Source organism: Phacochoerus africanus, chromosome 6 (genome assembly GCF_016906955.1).
Source record: "Phacochoerus africanus isolate WHEZ1 chromosome 6, ROS_Pafr_v1, whole genome shotgun sequence".
Taxonomy (NCBI): Eukaryota; Metazoa; Chordata; class Mammalia; order Artiodactyla; family Suidae; genus Phacochoerus; species Phacochoerus africanus.
Window position 1 is genome coordinate 111,700,689 of NC_062549.1, and position 18,229 is coordinate 111,718,917.

At 44.7% G+C, this 18,229-nt stretch overlaps 1 protein-coding gene across 1 annotated transcript in view; it reads right to left on the minus strand.

The window, feature by feature from the left end:
- FNDC7 (fibronectin type III domain containing 7) overlaps positions 1-18,229 on the minus strand; it is a 35,059-nt gene that overhangs the window by 994 nt on the left and 15,836 nt on the right. Inside the window, exons 8-12 of the mRNA XM_047782913.1 lie at positions 17,765-18,019; positions 14,977-15,231; positions 12,641-12,901; positions 5,417-5,499; positions 3,297-3,422 (exon numbers count right to left, since the gene is read on the minus strand). Coding sequence (XP_047638869.1) covers positions 3,297-3,422; positions 5,417-5,499; positions 12,641-12,901; positions 14,977-15,231; positions 17,765-18,019 — 980 coding nt within the window. The remainder of the gene's footprint in view (positions 1-3,296; positions 3,423-5,416; positions 5,500-12,640; positions 12,902-14,976; positions 15,232-17,764; positions 18,020-18,229) is intronic.

Here is an 18,229-nt window from a genome sequence, read left to right on the forward strand (position 1 = left end):
GGCCGGTGGCTACAGCTCCGATTCAACCCCTAGCCTGGGAACCTCCATATGCCGGGGGAGCGGCCCAAGAAATAGCCACAACAACAACAACAACAACAACAAAAAAAAGAAAGAAAAAGTACAGACTGACCTTCTGAAATGGAGCTCCGGGCTCTAGAGGCTCAAACCAAGACGGAGGAGTATGATGAGTCAAAGTGCCTCCATCCCTTACCCTTGAGGAGAATAATCAGGTGCCAGGGAGTGATACAGGAAGGCCCTGCTGGGTTGCAGGTTTGACTTGGGTTGCAGGGGGTGTAGCTGTAACTCATGCCTCTGAAGGCCAGATTCCAAGGTAGCCCTGGGAATAGTGGAGTTCGTGTTGGCTTTGGCAGCACATAGACGTGTGGTCTACATCTACCACACCTACAAACTCTGATTCTGCCTGGTTTTTGTTTTTTGTTTTTTGGGGTTTTTTTTTGCCACTGCCCCTCTGCCTCTCTTAGTAGTGGGACTTGAAACACTTCAGTTTTATTGCATTTGTGTGTTGAACATGAGTATAACATCTCAAACCTCACAGCCAGCTAACCAGATGATAATGTTTATTGCCATTTTACAGATGTGAAAACTGAGATTCAGAGAAGTGAAATCACGGAAGACTTCAAGATGCCTCTAAGAACCTGCGTCCTCATGTGATACTGGTCAGATTATTTCCGCTGAGTCACGCCTTTACCTTTGTACCGCACTGCCTGCCCTCCCTCCCCTAGTTTCACATAACTTCCCTGAGCTGTCTCTCTAGTCTCCTCTAGTTTGTTTGGCTAAACAAACTGAACAAGGAATCTGAATTCCCTGAAAACAGCAGAATGGAAGGTAAAATCCACCAACACTGGTCAGAGATAAAATATTTAATTTGTAGAGCAGATAAACAGCCAAAATAACCAAGGGGTGAATGTAAAAGTTCTTGGATTAGGACAGATCACTCACTCACCACCCTATTCCCAAGTCTACTTCACTAATAATTTATCACTTGATCATGATAACCCATAGGAATATGGTCCATAAAAATACCACAGATTGGAGTTCCTGTCATGGCGCAGTGGTTAATGAATCTGACTAGGAACCATGAGGTTGCAGGTTCGATCCCTGGCCTTGCTCAGTGGGTTAGGGATCCAGCATTGCCGTGAGCTGTGGTGTAGGTCGCAGACGTGACTCAGATCCCACATTGCTGTGGCTCTGGTGTAGGCCAGCAGCTACAGCTCCAATTGGACCCCTAGCTTGGGAACCTCCATATGCTGTGGGTGTGGCCCTAGAAAAGACAAAAAAAAAAAAAATCACGGATTAGCAGGTATAATGAATGCTGCATACTTACTTGGCTGCCTGGGAATTTGTGTTCCAACTGGTTAGCTGTGTGAACATGGATGAGTTCCTTGACCTTTCTAGGTCTCTTTTTCCTTATCTGTATAAAGGAATACTATTATTATCTAGTTCACAGGGTTATGATGAGAATGAAGTGAGTTTGTTGAAACATGTAGTATGTGCTGCATCCATGTTTTGGTTTCATGTCCACCCAACGTGGACCACATTACCTTCTGTGGAATTTTGACCAAAGCAACCCATACGTAGATGCCTAGATAAGTAGATGGCCACTTCATTTTATGTGTCCTCATATGTATTTATAAAGTGTGACATGTACCCGTTCCAGGCCTGCACTGTCCTAGGATCCTGGCCTTCCATCTGACCTTTGTCCTTGGCTCTTTGGCTAGTCCAGGCAGCCCTAGACACAACTCTATTCAGCAGGCATTACCCTGCCAGGAAGCGGGCTCAGCTGAACCAGAGCCTGGAATGCTGCTCCAGTCCTGAACCCTCCAGATCTTCTCTCCAAACTTTCCTCACTTGCCACAGCCCTCTGTCTTCTGTTAAATTAATTAAATAAGGAGGCCATTAGACTGGGGTGGTTCTAGTCCCTAGCAGCCTTTGTAAGCAAGCCAAAACCTAAGCCTGTATGTGTCTCAAGTTTAAGAAACCAAAATCTAAGGACAACCAGTCATGACCAGCCAACTAGGGTTCCCCAAATAAGCCAACCCCTTAAACTATACCTCATCAAATAATATCTTTGCTTTGCTGCCACCTCATTTCTATAAACACCTCTCCCTACCCCCACCCCAACCCCCATCACCCCCAGCTGCTGTCAATGGAATGCACCTAACCATTTCTGTTTTGGTGCTGCTGAATTCAAATCAACTTCTGCTCAAATAAGCTCTTAAAATTTGTGATATGCTGTAGTTTATCTCTTAACACTTCTCAGCTTCCCATCACTGCAATTTTGCTTCAAGTAAGAATTCACCAAGCAAGTCTTTTAAGATTCCCAAACCTGACCACATGCCAGAATCACTTGGTGTGTTTGTTGCAAGTATAGATTCCCAGACTGGTCCCAACCCTGCTGAGTTAGAGTCTCCAGAGGTGGTACCAGGAAATCTATATTAGTGAGTTCCCCAGTGGATATGGATGCACCTAGCCTCACTCCTGTTCATTCACTTGTACTTAGGAATGAAAGTGAACTAAACTCAGCCCTCCTCTGTGTGTGCTCTGTGATGCAACAAATTCCACTTTTCAAGATCTATGTCTTTGGCTTATTTCCTTTTCAAGTGTGGATGGTCTAAGGAGTATCTCTTATCAGGGACACCATCTTTCACAGAAGGAAAAGCAGCCACAGAAAAGGAAGTTCGCTGCTCCCTCCCAGGGTACCTCAAGCCGAATTCCATGTTCCAGTTCCCTCTGGGCAGAGTTTTATCCTTGTTCCCAGCTACAGACATTCTTGGCTCCACAGCTATGTTCTGGGGAGTAAACAGTTATGTGTGTGTTACACAAATCCCATTCGTACTATCTTTTAATAAAGTTACTGGCACTCAAAAGGCAAACTTTTTTTGCATATCACAGATTTATATTATATACCATTGCCTTATCTGTCCAAGAAGCAGCAGCAGCAGAAGCTGTTAGTGTGAATAATTACAGTGTGAACAGGGGCTACAGCCAACAAGAGTTTGATCATCCTCCCCCTAAAAGATGCATATGTGTCTATCTGCCATAATTTGAGGCTCTGGCCCTGGCTGTCCCTCCATCTGAAGCCTTTGCTCATTCAAAAGAACGACCGCCACCCTTCCAGCAAAAGGCCAGCAGCTCTGCTTTCCCAAACGCTCACACAGAGGTCTCATGACTCGATGCTTTGGCTTGGTGGAGTCTGCAAGCGGCTCAGCTTCCTCTTAACTTGAGATGACGGTGTTTGTTACTGCAGGTGGCGCTGGCAGCTGCTGCTAACCAACCTGGGCAGAAGTCCTGGTGGAGGTTTGCCTTGGTTGAGCACTGTCTCTGTGCGGTGGCTTGATTTCAGCTTGTCCGGGAGTGGACGTTTTCAGCTCTTGAACGGCTGGAGGGCTCCCTGGCAAGTACTGGGGTTGATAAAACACTTATGAAGTGGGTGTGCTGAAGTGTGTGTAAATGCCGAAAGAATTTCTGATAAGTAGAAACTTAACATTTCCAGGATACCCCCAGAGTGCTGGCTCACTCTGACAGCCTTCCAGAGGACTTTCCTGGATTCATTTCTCTACCGAGTGCTCTCTGCAGCAGATCTTGAGTTCCTATACAGGTGAGGACACACTTGACCTTGTCCTCAAGACGTGGAGTCAGAGGTTCTTCTGAAGGCCAAAGCATGTTCCATCCTAGAGGCGTTTGGTATTCTAATAGCTTTTTCCCATCTCTAATCACACCAACAATTGAAAAACCTCTGCAAAAATGTGGGAAGAATTTTTTCAAAGCAAAGGAAAAAAATTGCCTTTGAACCGTACAATTTCCATTGAAACTACTCACTAGTCAAGTCTTTGTTTTTATCCGTGGTTCACTATGTCATTCTGCATTTCTCTTCCCTCTGTAAATCACTGAAAAGGCAAGGACGGGAAGAAGACACAAAATCCATTAAATATGCAGACACTTTCTTAAATTAAAAAGCCCTCAAATGTCTCTGAGATGTAAATTAGCATTTTTGTTTGAAATGCCATTTACTAGTGCTTTGCAGCAAGTAACCAGAACGTTAAGACAACGTGAACTGTTAAAGGGCAAGAAGAAATTGACCAGTAGGTTCTAACTGATCAGGGTCGTCTCTCTCCTGCTTCATGAGATGAATCCTCCCAAGAATCTCTTTGAGCTCAGACTACGGACCCAGGACAGAGAATGGGCCTCTCCATCCCCAGGCCTTTTATTCATTGAGCTGACTGTGGGCCTGTCATTGTCAACAATTTTATCTCCCTTAATGTTCATAACATCTTATAAGGAGTTGTTCCAATGCACAGATGAGGAAACCAATGCTTAGATCGAATTGCAGCAACTTGCCTAAGGGTAAGAAATGCAGCAGGATTTAAACCCAGACCTGTCCCTCAAAAAAATCCACTTGTGGAGTTCCCGTCGTGGCGCAGTGGTTAACGAATCCGACTAGGAACCATGAGGTTGCGGGTTCAGTCCCTGCCCTTGCTCAGTGGGTTAACGATCCGGCGTTGCCGTGAGCTGTGGTGTACGTTGCAGACGAGGCTCGGATCCTGCGTTGCTGTGGCTCTGGCGTAGGCTGGCGGCTACAGCTCCGATTCAACCCCTAGCCTGGGAACCTCCATATGCCGTGGGAGCGGCCCAAGAAATAGCAACAACAGCAACAACAACAAAAGACAAAAAGACAAAAAAAAAATCCACTTGTGCTTCTGAAAAGCTTCAGGATAATCCAAGAGTCAGGCAACACCAAAAGTCTTAGACCAACAAGATTCCCAAGGCTTCTCTTAACAGATCTGGAGGCTCCATGTCAGCCAGGGACCTAATCTGACGAGTCCTATGTACAGAGAGGAGAAATGCTGACGCTGGACAGCAATTTAGAATCTCTCCCTTAATATGGTGAATGCCATATGCCATAGGGGACCTCAAATACTCTTTTTGAGAGTTTTGCATGATTTCTACAAGGATCAATTTTTTTTTTTTTTTCTTTTTAAAACCACACCTGTGGCATATGGAAGTTCCCCAGCTAGCGGTCAAGTCAGAGCTGAGCTGCTGGCCTACACCACAGCCATAGCAACACCAGATAAGAGCCGCATCTGCAACCTACACCACAGCTCACGGCAATGCCGGATCCTTAACCCAGTAAGCAAGGCCAGGGACTGAACCCACATCCTCATGGTCACTAGTCAGGTTTCCTACCGCTGAGCCACAATGGGAACTCCAAGGATCTGCTTAAAGAGAGGGTCAGATCTCAGGTTGATGACTGAAGCTTGCTAATGAAGGGAGACGCAACGGAGACAACCCAGAGGGACAGAGGAAGTGGAGAACAGTGACCTCAAGCAGTGCTTCTCAGACTTGGAGAGTCAGAATCACCTGGAAACTGATAGAAATACGGAGGCTCAGGTCTTACCCATTTCCACAGGCCTCGACCTCGACATCCTTTATTAGCTCTCCAAGGGATTCTGATACACGCCAAAGTTTGAGAACTACCACCTAAGCAGATATCCCCAAAGTTGAATATGCATGGGAATTACCTGGGATTCAGTAAATCCCGGTGGGGCCCGAGATTGTACATTTTGAACAAGCTTTCTGGTGATGGTGATGAGTAGCAAGCACCACCAGAAACATTTTTTTAAAACACATTTTAAACATTTTTAAAATGTTTTCAACAATTGTTTAAAAAGCACTGCAAGAGTTCCTGCTGTGGTGGAGTGGGTTAAATATCTGGCCTGCCACCGCCATGGCTGAGATTCAATCCCTGGCCCAGGAACTTCCATATGCCACAGATGAGGCCAATAAAAATAAAATTAAAATTAAAAAGCATTGCAACTTTTTTGTTGTTGTTTGTTTGTTTGTTTTTTTAGGGCTACACCCATGGCACATGGAACTTCCCAGGCTAGGGGTCAAATCGGAGCTGCAGCTGCTGGCCTACACCACAGCTCACAGCAATGCCAGATCCTTAACTCACGGAGCAAGGCCAGGGATTGAACCCACAACCTTATGGTTACTAGTCAGATTTGTTTCTGCTGTGCCATGACAGGAGCTCTGCAACTTTTTCTTTAACAATATCTTAAGGAAGGCTGGTATATAACCCACCTCTCCTCATCTCCTAAGGCCCCTACTATCACTCCTCTGTGGCTCAGGGAAAACACTGATTAAAAAGGGCTGTCTTTTTATTTTTAATTAATTTTTATTTTATACTGGAGTATAACTGATTTACAATGTTGTGAGAAAACAATTAGTAATTTTAAAACTATCCACAGAGAAACCTCAGGCACAGATTGCTTTACTGGTGCATTCTACTGATATTTAAAGAAGAAATAATACCAATGCTTCACAAACTCTTTCCAAAAAATAGAAAAAAGGAAAACTTCCCAACTGATTTTATGAAGCCAGTATGACCCTGAAACAAAACCCAGAAAACTCTGCAAAAGCTTTTGTTATACAGATGGATATTTTGACTTACTTAAAACATCTGCTAAATTCCAAATTTCTGTAAAATCTATTGTGCCTATGATAAACTTTCCTATATCACTCCTTGTCATTTTTAATTATTTTTTATTTTGTATTTATTGTCTTTTTAGGCCACACCTGAGGCATATGGAGGTTCCCAAGCTAGGAGATGAATCAGAGCTGTAGCCGCTAGCCTTCGCCATAGCCACAGCAATGTGGGACCCGAGCCACGTCTGCAACCCACACCACAGCTCACGGCAACACCGGATCCCCAACCCAATGAGCAAGGACAGGGATCGAACCCGTATCCTCATGGTTCTAGTCGGGTTCATTAACCACTGAACCACAATGGGAACTCCTCGCTCCTTGTCATTTTTATGGATTCTATTAATGAAAGGAAAAGGCATGTAGAATAAAGGCAGAAATGGTTGTGACAATGCCAAAAAAAAAACCCCAACCAAACAAACAAAAAAACAAACAGCCATAATACTGGAAATTCTTGACTTCACAAATGCACACTCAGGTACATTCATGTAAATGACCAGGACTTGTGGTCATTAGTACATTGAGGTTTTTTAAAAGCAATTTATTTGTAATTTATAAGTTTCCCCACAGTCTGTTTTTAATAAGCCAGGTCTGTTTCCCTGAAGTCACGGAAAATAAACTCTTTAAAATTTAATAGGGATGATTCTTATTTCAGACCTGCAGGTGGGGCAAGAATTAGAAAGCCCGTGTCCTGCTGTACTCCCAGAAGCAATGGACTGGGAGAGGATATAGAGACCAGGCAGTGAAGAGACCCCAGACCGAGCCCCTGCCAGTGAAAGGAGGTGCTGGAGGGTAGCTGGCCAGGCTGGGAGGCTGGAGGGGTTTACTGGTAGGAAGGCTTCATTTCCACTCACACCCTCTGTGGTCAGACATGTCTGACTCTGTGTGTGTGTGTGTGTGTGTGTGTGTGTGTGTGTGTGTGTGTGTGTGTGTGTGTGTGTGTGTGTCCTGCCTGTACTTTGAGGTTGATGATATACCCTGGGGGTTCTCCCAAGGCCGCAGATTAAGCAGGCCTCCTGGAAGAGTGTGACAAAGATTCCCCATGAAGCAGCATATGTTACTTACTGGGTCAGCAGCTCAGTGTGATCAACTCTGCAGCCTATAACTCCACAGGGCGCCAAGAACAGTCTAGATGGGATCAGCCCTGAGCACCCCTGAGTGGCAGTGAGGGTTGTCTTTATTCCAGCTGCCCGTTCTGTACCCTTTTCCTCTGTGGGCCACATCCACCCATGCAGACTGGAAGCAGACATCCTAGCTCTCTGCAGATTCCAACACCCGACTACTTCAAGTGTGGTCAGACCAGCAGCATCAGTGTCATCTGGACCTTGTTAGAAGTACAAAGTCTCAGACCTTTCCTACACCCACCAGCTTAGAATCTGGTTTTAACAAGGCCTCAGGTGATCTGTAGGTACAATAAGGTTCAGGAAGATCTGCTCTGAAGCAGCAGTGCTGGTGACACTTTAGAATAACCTAAAGAGCATCGAAGAAAAAAAAAAAAATCTTGGAGTTCCCGTCGTGGCGCAGTGGTTAACGAATCCGACTAGGAACCATGAGGTTGCGGGGTCGGTCCCTGCCCTTGCTCAGTGGGTTAACGATCCGGCGTTGCTGTGAGCGGTGGTGTAGGTTGCAGACACGGCTCGGATCCTGCATTGCTGTGGCTCTGGCGTAGGCTGGTGGCTACAGCTCCGATTCGCCCCCTAGCCTGGGAACCTCCATATGCCGCAGGAGCGGCCCAAGAAATAGCAAAAAGACAAAAAAAAAAAATCTTGATCCCCAGACTTTCCAGCCCAACTAAATCAGACTATCTGGGGGTAGAGCCCAGCCATCAATTACTTCTAGGCTCTCAAAGTGACTCAATGTACAGAGGGCTGGGAACCACTCTCAAAGGAAGAATGAAGCAGCTGCCTCTCTGAAAAATATTTACATTTCCCTGTGGGACCCTGGAAGACCGAAAAGATTTCAGAATCCAAAGGAATTCATCTCCGCTGGTGGAGTCTGAGGGGAGACATTCTAACAGGGGAGAAAATGCTGTAGGAGAGAAGAGCATGCACCCCTCGCATCACAGACAGAAACCATTTGCCTTTAGAAGAGTCAGCTTTGATCTCAACTTCATTAAGTCACCCTAGAGAACAACAACGAAAATTCCTTTCTATTGAATCCAAGAGAAAAATGGCTTACCCATTCCAAGTGTACTTCCAGAGCAGGTTACTGTAATAAATAAAAACACAAGCATTAAAATATATTAAAATATATAGCTCCCGTCGTGGCTCAGTGGTAAGAAACCCGGCTAGCATCCATGAGGACTTGGGATGGATCCCTGGCCCTGCTCAGTGGGTTAAGGATCTGGCATTGCTGTGAACTGCAGGGTAGTTTGCACACATAGCTCGGATCTGATGTTGCTGTGAACTGTAGTGTAGGTCACAGAAGCGGCTTGGATCTGGCGTGGCTGTGGCTGTGGTGTAGGCTGGCAGCTGCAGCTCTGCTTCGACCCCTAGCCTGGGAACTTCCATATGCCGTGGATGCGGCCCTAAAAAGACAAAAAAATATGTGTATATATTGATGTGTCTGATATGGTGAAGATACAATTTAAGAAAGAACAATAGGAAAGTAAGCCAAAGAATGAATAAGCTTGGGTGATAAGAGAAGGAAATACCTGCTAACAGTATGAACTTGGATAAGTCACTTTAGTTTTCTGACCTTCGGTTTAACTGTAAAGGAGTAAGAATGAGAATGGCAACCTCAGGGAGTTGTTATAAGGATCAACTGGATTAATGCATGTAAAGCCCTTAGCATAATGTCTGGCACAGAACACTCAACAAATGCTAGTAATTATTATCATTTATAGTATCGCCCTAATTATAAGATCAAGGCATTACTGATATTGGGGGGGGGGGACACCAAAGCACACACACACCAAAAAACCCCCTAAACTTCCCCCAAATATATGGTTTTCACCAGGGAGACAAAGTAAATGTAAATTCCCTAACTTGAGTCTAGACACCCAACCTTTACTAAAGTGAAATGGCTACAGGCTTGAGAGGGCATCCCCCCTGCCTCAAACAGTATTAAAGTTCCAACTAAGAAACCATCAGAGGAATGACTCTCTAAGGGTTGAATTGTGAATATGAAGGAGAAAGAACTTCCATCACTCACTTGCTCTATGATTATAGACAAACACATAAACTCTTTTATTTTTAAAAATATATAATTATATACTTATAGATTTTAATCTATAAGTATATATTTATATCTTTAATATATAATTTTATGATATAATTTTTAAAAATATAGGACAACAGTTATACGCAAGGTACTGAGAGGCTAAGCGACTACCATTTAGCAGAAATAACACATTCAACTCACAGGAACATGACATGGTAAAGGCAAGGGTGTTGTGGAGTCATAACGGAGGGAGAGAGAAGATAAGCTCAGCCTAGGAGAAAAGGAGAAGACTTCATAAAGGAGAACTTGGGGCTGGTGGAGTTCCCTTGGTTGCTGCGGGGTGGAATTCCAGGCAAAGAAAGGCATGCTGCCTTATTCAGAAGCATGTGGTCTGGCATGTGTGGCTAGGGCAGCTGTGTGTGAAGGATTCCATGTGACTAGACTGGAAAGGGGTCTTCTCAAGAGAGATATTGTGGAAGGAGCCTAGACTCGCACTTTTTTTTTTTTTTTGTCCTTTGTCTTTATAGGGCCATACCCTTGGCATATGAAGGTTCCCAGGCTAAGGGATCTAATTGGAGCTGTTGCTGCTGGCCTGTGCCAGAGCCACAGCAACACCAGATCTGAGTTGCGTCTGCAACCTATACCACAGCTCATGGCAACACTGGATCCTTAACCCACCGAGCGAAGCCAGGGATCGAACCTGCAACCTCATGGTTCCTAGTCAGATTCGTTTCCGCCATGCCATGACAGGAACTCCGACTTGTACTTTCCAATACAGTAGCTACTCTCCACATGAAGCTATGAGCATTCCAGATGTGGCTAGTCTGAACTGAGATGCTCTGTGTTAGATAAATGCACACTAGGGAGTTCCCGGTCATGGCACATCGGAAACAAATCCGACTAGGAACCATGAGGACCCAGGTTCAATCCCTGGACTCACTCAGTGGGTTAAGGATCCAGCGTTGCTGTGAGCTGTGGTGTAGGTCGCAGATGTGGCTCAGATCTGGCATTGCTGTGGCTGTGGTGTAGGCCAGCAGCTACAGCTCCTATTCGACCCCTAGCCTGGGACCCTCCATATGCTGCAGGTGCGGCCCTAAAAAGACAAAAAATTTTTTAAAAAAATCTTTCTAGATTTTGAAGACGTAGTGTGGAAAAAAAATTTTTTATATTGATTACAAGTAGAATATTTTGGCTCTATTGAATTAACTAAAATATGCTACTCAATTAATTTTACCTATTTTTTTTATCCTTTTTAACATGGCTACTAGAAAATATAAAATTTTCAGACTTGCATGAGATTTTCATCAGATAGTACAGGTGTAGGAAGACAGACTGGGAACAGACTGTAAGGGACTTTAAATGTCACACTCAGAGGATTGAGGTTTATCCTATGGGATAGTAGAAAACTTTTGAGGATTTTGTCATTGACCCAAAGACAACCGGGTCAATGTCCTGGAATGACAACTCCGGCAATAGTATGAAGACTGGCAAGAGGGCAGGAAGACAGGATGGGTGTAGTTGTAGAGGGGAGAAGTAGTGAGACCATGAACTACTCAAGAAGCTAAAGAAATAAAGAGAAGAAGTTGGATTTAGAAACCATGATGGAGTGAGTAAGACAGGGCTTGGAGTCTAAGGACACTCCTTAGATATGGAGGGTGAGGGAGAGGGAAGTTGACTCCAGGGTTTTCAGCTTGCACACTTGAAACAAGGATGATGGGAGGTCAGACATTGCAGAGGGTCAGAACTTCCTTTTGGTGCTGAGGAGTTGAAATGCCTGGGGCATAGCTCCAAGTAGATAGAACAATGTTTGAATATGGATTTAGATGTTAGAAGAAGAGAATGATTATGGGTAGAGACTTGGGGAACCTCTTTCTCCTTTACAAATCGGAGATAAGAAAATCTGTTGATCTTACTGCATAGAGTTATTTTGAGTATTCAGTGAAATAGTGAATGTGAAAACACTTGGTAAATTTCAAAACCTTATGCAAATATAATGATGCATTGTTATTGAGTGGCAGGTTCTTCTTCCAAGAGCTTGTTCTCACCCAACCACCCATTCCCATCCTTTCCTGTCCTTTTCCTATGCTTTGGGCCAGCTTGTCCTCTGGACGGGATAATGAAAAAGCAAGGAATCAGAGCGTGACATCCAAGCACAGCGAGAACACCCCCGGAAGAGGAACTGGCCTGGTTCTCTCACCAGGAGCCATCTTGAACCTTCTCGTCACCTCCACATAATTGGAAATTTTAGATTCTGGGTATTAGGAAAGGTTTCTGAGCCAATATTGATTCCCCTTTCTGTGTTCACCTGCAGAGTCCTAGGGCTTCATCATCATCTCTCTCTCTTTTTTTTTTTTAGAAATATATGAAAAATACATGACTGTGCCCTGGGCAAGGTAGCAGAAGGTGCTGGAATACAGAGCGGGAGAATTGCTGATGTTTCTCTGCCAGCTCTGGTGAGATGGCAGGTGCTGACAGTCGTGTTTTGTGATCAGAGACTGTCTGCCTACTCGTATTTCCAAACCTAGCTTATGATTTACAAATTTGTTTTTTTTCTGATTTTCCCCTTCGCCCTCAGTCATAAATCCGAATCTGTGCAAATAAAGGTTTGTGTCTCTTAATTCAAACATCCCAGGCTGTCATTATTTCTCATACCATGTTAAAAACCTATCCTGAAATCTCAAAGCAGAAAATCATTTTAAATCCGCTTTACTGTTTAAACAGCAAGCACTGGGTCCTTTTTCTGAAGGAGAAGAGCAAGAGAGGGATGGCAGGAGTGTCTTTGAATCAAATAATAATAAAGCATTACAATTCCAAAGAAGCTTGGGGTCCCTGGCAGCCCATATTTCTCCATGCTGGCAGGATGTCATGCCATCTCTGACCTTCCTACATGGCAAATATGTGTCATTGCTCTGAGTCTCAATTCACAGATTGAGTTGAGGGCTAGTTTGAAATAAAGACTTACAACTTGCTCTACCTGAATATATTTTTTTGGGACAGAAGGTAAGCTTCAGTCCTGTCTCAGCAACTGGTGAGACCATCACGGTATAGACATCCCCGCAGGGGATCTCGGTGACATCACAGAAACTGAGGCCAGCACTTGGGGTACACGTGAAAATGCCTTTGGAACCATAGAGGTCAGTGCTGTAATTGGCAGAGCCCCTGGCAGCCTGCCAGTAGATCCGGATGCCATTAGGACCCAGCCTGTATAATTTCACCCCCAAAGGGCAGCAGGCACCTGAAGGATAAAACAAGCAAACACATCACTTTTCCACCGTCACACAAACCTGGCCTTTGTTACTATGAGGAAACAATATAAGTAGCCTACTCTAAATAATAAATGATGAGAGCTGGATGTGAGGAGGTATCTAAGATCTTTCTGTGGTTTCTGCGATTAGAAATCCATGTGCGAGGCTGACATGGGGCAGGAGTTTGTTGCTTTTTCTTTTTTTCTTTTTTACAGCCGACCTTGGGGCATATGGAAGTTTCCAGGCTAGGGGTGGAATCGGAGTTACAGCAGCCGACCTACACCACAGCCACAGCAGATTGGACCTGCCACCTAATGGATACTAGTTGGGTTTGTAACCCGCTGAGCCATGGTGGGACCTCCCAGAGCAGGCGTTTTTAATTAAGAACCCTAGTGAGTCCAGAGGTCTGTCTTTAGCAGGTATATATTGTCTATGACTCAAATTTTATGAGCCAAATGCACAGAATCCTTGTCAAGATCCGTCGTAACGCCCTATTTCATATGATTTTAGTAGGATTTAATTTCAGTATAATTAACTTCATTCAGCTTGCATGAAGAGACCTATTTTGCTGAGCTGAGCAGCATGACGCCCGCTGCTGGTCCACACTTCATCCATGCCAGCTGATTAGGTACTTTTCCTTTTGCCTTTTCTGAAACCTTGAGCAGGCCACACCTTGGGTATCCAATGGTGGATTCCTCAGTAACTAAAATAAAGATGCTATCATATAATAATAAAAAAAATTCAGTTATAGGCATTCTCTTGTAGCTCAGTGGGTTTAAGGATCTGGCGTTGCCACTGCTGTGGCTGGGGTTGCTGCTGTGGCGTGATTCCATCCCTGGACTGGGAACTTTCTGATACCACGAGTATGGCCACACACACACACACACACACACACACACACACACATTCAGTTATAGACAATCAGCCTCCTTTGATTTATTCCTTTAAAAAAAAGGAGTTCCTGGATGGCTCAACAGATTAAAGATCTGGCATCGTCCCTGCTGTGGCTCTGGTTACCGTTGTGGTACGTGTTCCAGGAAGTCCTGCATGCGGCAGGTACAGCACCCTCCCCCCCAAAAAAGATTATTTTGGGTGTAAAGATAAGCAATGGGCCATATTTCCAGAACTGGAATGGACATCAAGGTGAGAACTCAGCAAGTTCTAGTGGCAGACAATGGGCCAAAAGAAAGTATAAACCAGCTTACGTATGGGTAGCACATTCTGAATGCTTTCCCATTGTGGCTATTCCTATTTCTCCGACCGACGAGGAAACAGAACCAGGGAAGATAAGGCAACACAGCTTAGGAAGCCATGTCTTTAGACTCCTAGTTGAAGGTTCACTCTACCATACCGGGGATACCAAAATTATGTTTCAACTCTCCCATCCCATGCCCCGGGGGCAGATACAACTAACTCTTTCCCATTAAGCCTGAGAGACATTCTCAGGAGTTTTTTTTTGGTGGGGGGGGAACAGTGTTCCTAGCAGCCACTTTAATGGACTAGAATCACACCAGAGATGGGCCAATCCCATCCCACTGCCTACCTACCCCCTGTATTCCCTAATGGTTTGGTTTTTGTCAAAAACAAGATGGAATACTTTCCGTAGACAGTGCTCTTTTAGCCTGTTGAAATAAGAAACCATAGAAGGGGCTGGAGTGGTTTAGAAGAGAGAGCTGGTAGCATAATAATGAGAAAAAGAAAAAAAAAACCTCAGGCCAATTAGAATGTGTGATCTAAATGCTTTCTGAAAACTCTGCCGGCCTGAGTTACTCTGAGCTGCCAGTAGCTGCGTCATATAAACACCTATCCTTCTTTCAGAAAAAATATCCCTGATCCTTGTTACTAAGGGAGTTAATTCACCAACTACCAACACTGGCTTCGGGAACTAGGAGGTTCTCAGTTGAGGAAAACTATAAACATTTTAGAAAGGCAGCTGAAGTTACCATGCAATGCTTGGTGGAGAAGCAGAACATCTGTCAATGAGATATGGAAGCGCTGGTGCCTGGATCTGTAATAGTCAACGTCCTTATCATGACTTTAGAGCTAGAGTTTAGAATTCACTCACCAGAGGAATAACTTTGGTAGGCGCAGTCCGCAGTCAACCCAGTGGCACTAATTGCTTTTAATGCCACTGTGTAATTGATGCCACATGTGATGCATCCCAGGAGGCAGTGGTTTTGATGGGTGTGACACTTAGACTGTCCAGTGTGTGACTCCAAAACCGTCACATAGGTTTGGGCCCCAGTCCCAATGGTCCAGCTCACGTTGATTACTGATTGGGTGACCTGAGTGACGGTCAGACTGGCTGGACAGCATGGCACTTAAATGTGGAAAGAGAAAAAATGGGGGATTTATTTCCACTGAGGGTTATATGTGAGAAATAACCAGGTATGGTATTTTGCCTGTGTTTCATTCAATACCCTAAATTTCTCAAATTTTCAACTGCTCTTCATAACAATAAATGGAATAGAACCTTTAAAATTGTGAATCACTATATTGCAACTTATACAACATTGTACATTAACTAAGCTTCAATAAAAAATAAATCCAGGGAGTTCCTGTTGTGGCGCAGTGGTTAACGAATCCGACTAGGAACCATGTGGTGGCGGGTTCGGTCCCTGCCCTTGCTCGGTGGGTTAACGATCCCGCGTTGCCGTGAGCTGTGGTGTAGGTCGCAGACGCGGCTCGGATCCTGCGTTGCTGTGGCTCTGGCGTAGGCTGGCAGCTAGCCTGGGAACCTCCATATGCCGCAGGAGCGGCCCAAGAAATAGCAAAAAAAAGACAATAAATAAATAAATAAATAAATAAATCCAGGGAGCTCCTGTTGTGGCTGAGTGGGTTAAGAACCCAACTAGTATCCATGAGGATACAGGTTTGATCCCTGGTCTCACTCAGTGGGTTAAGGATCTGGCATAGGTCACAGACATGGTTCGTATCTGGTGTTGTTATAACTGTGCTGCAGCTGCAGCTCTGATCACCCCCTAGCCTGGAACTTTCATATGCCATGGGTGCAGCCCTAAAAAGAAAAGAAGAGAAAAAACAAAACAATCCCCCCAAAGAAAACAATAAATAAATAAATACATTTAAAAATGTTTTTAATTTCTTTTTGGGGAGTCACCCTTGTGACTCCATAGATCCGGTGTTGCCATGACCTGTTGTGTAGGTTGCAGATGCAGCTCGGATCCTGCGTTGCTGTGGCTGTGGCATAGGCTGACAGCTATAGCTCCAATTTGACCCCTAGCCTGAGAACCTCCATATGCCGAGGGTGAGGCCCTGAAAAGACAAAAAAAAGCAAAGTCTCATTCCCTCTAATGCACCATTTAACATCACTGTACATAGCAGTGCTTTCCCTAAGGACACGGGGCACTGACTGGCAGGGAGTAATGTGAGGTTCTTCCCAATATTTTTCAGAGTAAGAAAGAAATTCTTTGTGTCCTCCAACTTTAATAATTCCAGGAGTTTCCCGTCGTGGCTCAGCGGTTAATGAACCTGACTAGCATCCATGAGGACACAGGTTCGATCCCTGGCCTCACTCAGTGGGTTAAGGATCTGGCATTGCCGTGAGCTGTGGTGTACATTGCAGATGTGGCTTGGATCCCCGCACTGCTGTGGCTGTGGTATAGGCCGACGGCTACAGCTCCAGTTGGATCCCTAGCCTGGGAGCCTCCATATGCTGTGGGTGCTGCCCTAAAAACCAAAAAGACAAAAAATATATACATATTCCAGTTGCAAATTTCAAAGCAATAGTTGCCTTCACATCTTCTCCCAATACATTTTATCGTATTTGTAATGAGATGTATTTTGCCTTTCTCATGCATTTCATAGTACATAGTCAATATAAAAGCTCAGAATACTCCTAGCCACCTAAGAGTATCACAACCAATTATCAACTTTCCAGGGACCCATTAGACAGGATATAGACGATCTGGAATCTTCCTGCATATTTGGCATTGTCTCCGCCTGCCGCTTTAGATGTTCCCACTTATCTAGCCCAAAGGGCCATCTATCACTGTATAGAAAAGAAAATAATGTCCAAAGCTTTAAGTAATTTGCTAAATATCATTCATACACAATGCTCTGAAGCAATAACCGTTTTCTCTATCAAGCTCTACTCTGCACCAGGCGCTATGCTAAGTGCTTCGCAGCATTAATAACTTACTCTTCACAACCATCCAATGAAGCCATTATCCCCTTCTACCAACTGGAAGACTGAAACTTAGAAAGAACTTTTTTCAGGAGGGAAATATTTGAAAGGGCGGAACCAAAGAAATAAATAATGAACTAGCTCATTTGGTCACTGGTTATTCGTTTTGGTGGACTGTATCATGGGGGATGACGAATTCAAATAAATGCTTTTGCAGAGCCAATGCATTCTTCCTTTGAGGCTGGTGTATAAATATATTAGAGCCTTCAGATGATATTTTTACAGAACCTGCATTGAAAAATTTCTTTTAAGGAGTTCCCGTTGTGGCTCAGCGGTAACAAACCCCACTAGTATCCATGAGGATGCGGGTTTGATCTCTGGCCTTGCTCAGTGGGTTAAGGATCCCGAGTTGCTGTTAGCTGTGGTGTAGGTTGCAGACGCAGCTTGGATCCAGCATTGCTCTGGCTGTGCTGTGGGCGGCAGCTACAGCTCTGATTTGACCCTTAGCCTGGGAACTTCCATATGCTGCAGGCTGAGCCCTAAAAGAAAAAAAACAAACAAAATAAAAGTTTTTTCTTTCAAGACTGGGGCTCTCTGAAAGCCCTCTGAGTTTAAAGTATTTCTCTCACACTTGGGGTAAATCAAATAAGACAGTTCATGTCCTACAGACCCCACTGAGGCTGAGGGTCAGGCTGTGGCTGCTACCTACCCGTTTCTAGTGGCACAGTGTAGCTGGGCAGGCTCCGACCAGCCCGTGTTTCAGCCACAGCGGTGACGGAGAACACGGAGCCGCAGGGCAAGCCCCCGAGGGTGCAGGACTCCCTGGAGCTGCTGCACTGGTACTGCCCTTTCTCTCCCTGGGCCATCACAGTGTAGGTGGCGTCGTCATTAGTGGGTCGCCAGCGCACATGAATCATGGAGAAGGCATCCTTCGAAATGTTTGTGATTTCAGGACTGCAAGGAGCTAAGAGATTTTAGATTATGAACTGAAACAGAGAGAACAATAGCGCACACGCCACGTGGTCTAAAACTGATTTTTCCTCCCAAGGGAGGTCATTGCTTTCTTTTCTGATTGATCGTCACCCCTCAGCATGCAGAAGTTCCTGAGCCAATGATCAAACCCAAGCCATGGCAGTGACAACGCCATGTCCTTAACGGCTGGGCCACCAGTGAA